At 55.7% G+C, this 7,768-nt stretch overlaps 1 protein-coding gene across 2 annotated transcripts in view; it reads right to left on the reverse strand.

Annotated features, from left to right (window-relative positions):
• TOMM40 (translocase of outer mitochondrial membrane 40) overlaps positions 1-7,768 on the reverse strand; it is a 13,721-nt gene that overhangs the window by 2,205 nt on the left and 3,748 nt on the right. For both annotated transcript variants that reach the window (XM_023194443.1, XM_023194444.1), the window contains exons 7-9: positions 1,240-1,362; positions 979-1,055; positions 773-875 (exon numbers count right to left, since the gene is read on the reverse strand). In XM_023194443.1, the coding sequence (XP_023050211.1) occupies positions 773-875; positions 979-1,055; positions 1,240-1,362 (303 nt within the window). The remainder of the gene's footprint in view (positions 1-772; positions 876-978; positions 1,056-1,239; positions 1,363-7,768) is intronic.

Genomic DNA, 7,768 nt, shown 5'->3' on the forward strand with positions numbered 1-7,768 from the left:
TTTTTAGTAGAGACAGGGTTTCACCGTGTTAGCCAGGATGGTCTCGATCTCCTGACCTCATGATCCGCCCGTTTCGGCCTCCCAAAGTACTGGGATTACAGGCTTGAGCCACCGTGCCCGGCCCACTTTTTTTTCCAAGCATAAAACATAATAGAGGGTCGTCCACCTAATTTTTTTTTTTTTTTTTGAGACGGACTCTTGCTCTGTTGCCCAGAGTGCGGTAGCGCCATCTCGGCTCACTGCAAGCTCTGCCTCCTGGGTTCATGCCATTCTCCCGCCTCAGCCTCCTGAGTAGTTGGGACTACAAGCACCCGCCACCATGCCCGGCTAATTTTTTTTTTTGAGACAGAGTCTGGCTCTGTCACCCAGGCTGGAGTGCAGTGGCGTGATCTCAGCTCACTGCAACCTCCGCCTCCTGGGTTCTTGCTATTCTCCTGGCCTCAGCCTCGAGTAGTTTGGACGACAGACGCCCGCCACCACACCCGGCTAATTTTTTTTTGTATTTTTAGTAGAGACGGGGTTTCACCGTGTTAGCCAGGATGGTCTCAATCTCCTGACCTTGTGATCCGCCCGCCTCGGCCTCCCAAAGTGCTGGGATTACAGGTGTGAGCCTCCGCACCTGGCCCCACCTACTTTTTAACAAGTGTTCCCTGGTAATGTGGAGGCCCACAGGGTGGCAGCACACCATCCTCCAGCACCTGTGGTGGCCGCCCACACACCCACTCAGAGTTGAGTGGGTGTGTTTCCCGCATAGGGAAACCGAGACCTTTACCTTTGAAGAGGAGGTTGGCCTTGGGCAGGTCCAGCTGGTACCCGAAGGAGACACTGGTGTCCTGCATCCTTGTGCTGGCCTCAAACTCCACACCTACCTGCAGCTGGAGGGGCCGGAGCAACACACGAGAGTTAGCGAGTGGCCCCACCTGAACTTCCAGGCCCAGCAGCCCCTGGCAGCACCAGCTAGTCCCTGCACCCACTCACCTGGTCACTGGCTTTATGGTAGTATGTTGCGTGCATGCCCGCCTGGCCCAACGTTACCGTTGCCAACCAGTTGTTCACTGTCAAGAGAGTGGGGTGGAGGCGGGGGCTCATTCCCAAGGGGATTTGGGCATCTGGGAACCCAGGCCTCCTCCCTCAGACCTAAGTGTCCAGGGCCCCAGCCCGAGCTCCCTCAGACCCAGGAGAAGTCCAGGGGCCCAGCCCCTCCACCCTCAGACCCAGGAGTCCAGGCCCCAAGCTCACATGTGTATTTCCCAGCTAGAGACATGACGGTGCCCTCCTCCCCAGGCCGCCGGTGGTAGACCAGCTCTCCGCCCAGGGCCAGGCAAGGTGTGATGCTCTGGAGGTAGTGGGCTACGAGGATTCCTGTGGGCAAAATGACGAGCAGTTTCCACCCATCCTGGGTGCCAGGCCAGACTCCACCTCCAGGAAGCCCTCTAGGTTCACCCCTGCCGGAGGCTTGGGCTTGCTCTCAGGCCTCCCTCACGGGTTCCTTTCTCCTAACCCATCACCCAGGGGTTCCCACCGCTGAGCTCAGCGTCCCAGGCCCTGCTATGACTGCATTACCTGAAGGACCTCATCTGGTCGACACAAGCCCATGTGGTCAGCGTTTATCCACCCCCAGTTACACAGGTGGTCACCACCACTTACAGAAGTTTACAGGGTAAGTCACTCACTCATGCTCACAAAATTTGTCAGGGGCAGAATCCAAGCCTCCACACCTCCCAAACCCAGGCTCTGAGCCACTCTGCTGCTGAGAGGCCGCTGAGTAGAGTGGGTAAGAACGCACAGCCTGGGTTCGAATCCCAGCCCTGCCAGAGGCTGGCTGGTGACTGTGGACGCTGGCATCATCTCTCTGTGAACCTAACTGCCTCTTGGGGTCGTGAGGAATGAAACGCTCAGCTGTGGCTCGGACTCGCTATGCTGAGGTCCCAGTCTCCGTTCCTCTGCCCCTCCACCGTAGGGAGTGCTTGCTGAACAAGAGAACTGCCACCTCTGGGCTGCCTTCTCAAGCCTCAGGATGGAGGTAGATTCACTCTGGTTTCTTTCGAGTCTAGCACGGTACACACCACAAATGTGGTTTTATAGGGGCAAAAGAATTGGGGACGAAGAAAGTGGGAAACAGAGGGAGGGACAGGGAAAGAAAACAAGCCTGGCGTGGTGGCACGGGCCTGTAATCCCAGCTATTTGGGAGGCCAAGGAGGGAGGATTGCTTGAGCCTAGGCACTGAAAGTCAGCCCGGGCAACATGGTGAGACCCCATCTCAAAAAAAAAAAAAAAAAAAAGCCAGACGCAGTGGCTCATGCCAGTAATTCCAATGCTTTGGGGGGCTGGGGGGAGAGGATAGCTTGAGGTCAGGAGTTGGGAGACAAGCCTAGGTAACATAGTGAGACCCCATCTCTACAAAAAATTTAAACACTTCAAACTACAGATTATCATAGGAAAAAAAAAAAAAAATCACAGCCAGGCACAGTGGCTCATGCTTCTTGTAATCCCAGCAGTTTGGGAGGCCAAAGGGGGAGGTTCATTTGAGCCTAGGAATTCAAAACCAGCTTGGGAAACATGGCGAATACAAAAATGAGCTGGGTGTGGTGGTGCACACCTGTAGTCCCAGGTACCAAGGAGGCAGAGGTGGGAGGATTGCTTGAGCCCAGGAGGTGGAGGCTGTGGTGAGCCATGATAGTGCCACTGCACTCCAGCCTGAGTGACAGAGTGAGAATCTGTCCCAATAAACAAACAAAGAATAAATTAAAAAATGTAGCCAGGCATGGTGGCACATGCTTGTAGTCCCAGCTACTTGGGAGACTGAGGCGGGAGGATCGCTTGACCTCGGAAGGTCAAGGTTACACTGAGCTATGATCACGCCACTGCACTCCAAACTGGGCAACAGAGATCCTGTCTCAAAAAAATGACATTTAAAAAATTTTTAAAGAAAAAAAGAGGCTGGACACAGTGGCTCACACCTGTAATCCCAGCACTTTGGGAGGCTGAGGTGGGCGGATCGTCTGAGGTCAGAGATTCGAGACCAGCCTGGCCAACAGGGTGAAACCCTGTCTCTACTAAAAATACAAAAAATTAGCTGGGTGTGGTGGTGCACGCCTGTAGTCCCAGCTACTCAGGAGGCTGAGGCAGGAGAATCGCTTGAACCTAGGAAGTAGAAGTTGCAGTGAGCTGAGATTGTGTCACTGCACTCCAGCCTGGGAGACACTGCAAGACTCCATCTCAAAAAGACAGGAAAAAAAAAAAAAAAAAAAAGGAAACGACACATCTGCAGAGACGGAAATGAAGGGAGAGGAGGGACTGAAGATTCACAGTTGAGAAATCCACCACAAGCGAGCAATCTCCTAGGTTGCAGCCCTGGAGAGGAAGACACGTGGAGAAGGGAAGGGAGGTTGGGGGCCACGAGACTGAGGGCACACAGAGAAGCTGAGACAGCACAGAGCAAGTCAGGTGTGAAGATGCTTCCCAGAGGCCGGGCGTGGTGGCTCATGCCTGTAATCCCAGCACTTTGGGAGGCCGAGGCAGGCGGATCACAAGGTCAGGAGATCAAGAATCCTGGCTAACACGGTGAAACCCGGTCCCCACTAAAAATACAAAAAGTTAGCTGGGTGTGGTGGCGGGCGCCCGTAGTCCCAGCTACTCGGGAGGCTGAGACAGGAGAATGGCGTGAACCCGGGAGGCAGAGCTTGTAGTGAGCCGAGATCGCGCCACTGCACTCCAACCTGGGCGACAGAGCGAGACTCTGTCTCAAAAAAAAAAAAAAAAAAAAGATGCTTCCCAGACCAAGATGACCAGAGGGACAGACTTGGGGCCCCCCAGGGGGAGCAGGCTGGCCTGCTAGCCTGGAGCTGCAGGAATAGGGGCCTTTCATACCGGCAGGCATGGCTGGGTGGAGCTCTCAGAGGGGCTGAGTGTTAGGTGGCACCCCCCAAGATGAGCCTGGTGAGTGTGACGGAGGCCATGAGTTCATGGCCAGTGCCCTGGTGGCATCTTCTGGGGAGGCTGAGATCAGAAGTGGGCTGGAGCCGGTCCCTATGGGCTTGGGCAAGTGACTGTGTGACTCTCCTTCCCAGATGAGATGAAGCAAATGAACCCCTGAACCCACTACTGGTTGTTAAATCACCATCACACGGGCGGGGCACGGTAGCTCACACTTAGCACTTTGGGAGGCTGAGGCAGGAGGGTCGTTTGAGCCCAGGAGTCTGAGACCAGCTGAGGCAACATGGTGAGGCCCCCATCTCTCCCCCTCTCTCTTTTTTTTTTTTGAGATGGCGTTTTGCTCTTGTTGCCCAGGCTGGAGTGCAATGGTGCCATTTCAGCTCACTGCAACTTCTGCCTCCCGGGTTCAAGCAATTCTCCTGCCTCGGCCTCCCGAGTAGCTGGGATTGATTACAGGTATGTGCCACAACGCAAATATACAAAAATTAGCCGGGCGTGGCGGTGCGTGCCTGTAATCCCAGTTACTTGGGAGACCGAGGCAGGAGAATCGCCTGAACCCAGAAGGTGGGGTTGAGGTGAGCTGAGATTGTGCCACTGCACTCTAGCCTGGGCAACAGAGACTGCGTCTCGGGGCAGGGGTATGTGAGCGGGGGCAGGGGAAGAAAAAACAATCACTAGCATTACCACTCTGGTCAGTGTCATCCCCTCATTCAGTCAAGGGGGAGACTGGGGCCCACAGAGGGAAAAGCAGCCATCTAGAGCGAGTGACTTAGAATCTCTGGCCTCTGAGCTCCAGGAACTGTTGGAACTGAGGCCATGAGGCCCTCAAGTATCTTTCTAACCATCCTTTCCCATCTCCTGGACCACCCGCCCAGTTTCTCTACCCACAGCCTCCTCTCTAGTCTCCTGCCCCAACTTCAAGTGACCTCACAAACAGCAGAGGGATCATGTTAAAGCACAAACTTGACCCTCTGACCCCCTGCCCAGAACCTGCCATGGCTCCCTTGTGTCCTGAGAAGATATGGGTTCCTCAGCACAGCTGCAAGGCCTTGGATGGCTTGGCCCCAGCTTCAGAATAGAACCACTTCCCCTTCCCAGGCTCCCAAGTAGCTGGGACTACAGGCGTGTGCCCTCCCAGCTCAGCCTCCCTAGTGGCTGAGACTACAGGCATGTACCACTATGCCTAATTTCGAATTTTTTGTAGAGATGGGGTACTGCTATGTTGCCCAGACTGATCTTGAACTCCTGACGTCCAGCGATCCACCCACCTCAGCCTCCCAAAGTGCTGGGACTATAGGTGAGCCACTGTGCCTGACCTGGGACCCCCATGAGGGCAGGAATGGGCTGTCTTGGTCACTGCTGTGTCCCAGCCCAGGGCCGGGCACACATGAGGTGCTCAGAGTGAAGCAGAAAAGGAGCTGTCGCCATGGGGAGGGGCAGGGGAGGCTTACAGGCTCCTGAATTAGGCATCCATTCAAATCCCAGCTCCTCTGCTTCCCGGCCGTGTCACCCTGGGCAACTGATTTCACCCCTGGGCCTCGCTTTCCTTATCTGTGAAATGGGGGTGCCTGTGGGCTCTGGCGCCATGGAGATGCCAGCGTGGAGCAAGTGGTGACTGTGCATATGGCCCAGTGCTGAGGACGAGAAGTCGGGCCCTCTCATGGACTCCTTCACTGGGAGGTAGTTGCTCCTATTGTGTCCAAGTGACAGATGAGGAGACTGAGACCCAGAGGGGCTGGAACCACTTGCCGGAGGTCACAGAGCCGCCTGGAGGTAGAGACGCCCTGGCTCAAGTCGGAGCTGTTGGTGGCAAGAGACTCAAGAGCCCAGCCCTGACAGGGCACACGGCAGGCACTGTTCTCACTGGTGTCTGGGGGAAGAGGCACTCGAAAGAACTAGAGACCAAAGCGTCACTGGTGGCCCTGGGCTCCAGGAGGCCAGTGCTGGGAAGCATGAAAGGCCCAGGCTGGCAAGGAGGCACAGGGAACGGGGTTCCAGGCACCGCGAAGAGCTGGGACACTGGCGTCCCACTGGCCATGTGCCCTTAGTGGAGAACCTCCTCTTGGCCTTGCAAGATGGGGACGATGGTGGCCTCTACCTAGCAGAGAGGGCTTTCCTCCCAGCTAGCTCTACCCCAGTGCCCAGCCTGAGCGAGGGAGAGGACGCACACAACAGGCTTAGGGAAAGGCAGAGGTGGGATGTCCACGACCCCTGCACGCTCCTTCCTTATTTCCTGAGCCCTCTCACTGTTCCCAGCACGGTTCCTGGCACTGAGCAGACAGTGGAGAAGACAGGCAAGTCCAGGAACCCCAACAGCTGACACTGTTGTGTGGGTGACTGGAGACAGTGAGCAAGACCGTTTCAGAAGGAAGTGTGACCAGGACCAGGGGCCAGGAAGAGGTGATGCAGTGCCAAGACGGCTACCGCGTTCACCACTGCAGGCCTGCTCAGAGGGCGACGTGCACCCGCAAACCTTCCCAGCCGTGTCAAGACCACAGGGAAGAATTCCACGCAGCAGGACCAGAGCATGCATCGGTCTTGGGGTAGAACCAACTCGGTGCTTTGAACCATCAGAAAAGCTTGCATGGTTGGCCAGGCGAGGTGGCTCACGCCTGTAATCCCAGCACTTCGGGAGGCCCGGGCGGGTGGAGCACTTGCGGTCAAGAGTTTGAGACCAGCCTGGCCAACATGGCAAAAATCTGTCTCTATTAAAAATACAAAAATTAGCCAGGCGTGGTGGCACATGCCTGTAGTCCAAGCTACTAGGGAGCCTGAGGCAGGAGGATCGCTTGAACCAGGTAGGCGGAGGTTGCAGTGAGGTGAGATTGCAACACTGCACTCCAGCCTGGGCAACAGAGCAAGACTGCGTCTCAAAAAAAAAAAAAAGAAAAAGGCTCATGTGGCTCAGCTGTAGTGTATGAGAAGATGGGGTGATGTCACCAGGTGAGCTGGGGCAGGAAAGGTTTCTTCCTCATGGGGCCTACAGATCAGCCTCACCTCGGAGGCCTCTCTGTACCTGCTGCACCTCCAGCTTCCCTGTCTCCTGGGTTTTCCGCCATGGCCCTTCCCTTCCCTCATCCCTGTTCCTACTGCTCCCTGCCTGGAATCTTCGTGCTCCTGTCCCCCAGCTGGAGTAGCCCCTTCTCCTCTGGCAGCTCAAATGTGAACACTTCTCTGAGTCTCCCTGGGCTCCTGCAGGGAGAAGTGGTGACTCTCCCTAGGCACTCCCAGGGGTCCGAGGCCAACCCTAGCTCCCCTCCCTGCCTGCACGCGTCATACACTCAGGACTCAGCGCCCAAGAGCCTGCTCTCCACAACACAGCGGATGGGTGTGCAAAGACACAAAGCTGGCAATCCCAAACTCCAGCCTTTCAGTTCCAGCCAAAAACTACGGAGTCATCACCCCCATCCAGTCTCAGCAAATCCTGGCAGCTCTGCCTTCAAACAACATCCAGAATCCAACCTCCCCTCCCTGTCCACTCCCTCCCAGTGGTACCCTTTGGAGTCTGCTCTCTACGCCAGCTTCAGGGTCCTGTGGGAAGCTATGCCTTGGTTTCCGAAAGCCTCAGACTCACTCAGAGCGAAGGCCAAGGAGCTGCAAAGCCTTATGGTGACCATCCTCCCTGAGGTTCCTTTCACGAGTCCTGACTGCACTTGCTGCAGGCTGAAAAGCTCTTCCCCTGGCCAGGCGAGGTGGCTCACACCTGTAATCTCAGCATTTTGGGAGGTCAAAGTGGGAGGACTGCTTGAAGCCAGGAGTTCCAAGACCAGCCTGGCCAATACAGCAAGACCCCATCTTAAAAAACATTTTTTTTTTTTTTTTTTTTTTTTTT

Source organism: Piliocolobus tephrosceles, chromosome 21 (genome assembly GCF_002776525.5).
Source record: "Piliocolobus tephrosceles isolate RC106 chromosome 21, ASM277652v3, whole genome shotgun sequence".
Taxonomy (NCBI): domain Eukaryota; kingdom Metazoa; phylum Chordata; class Mammalia; order Primates; family Cercopithecidae; genus Piliocolobus; species Piliocolobus tephrosceles.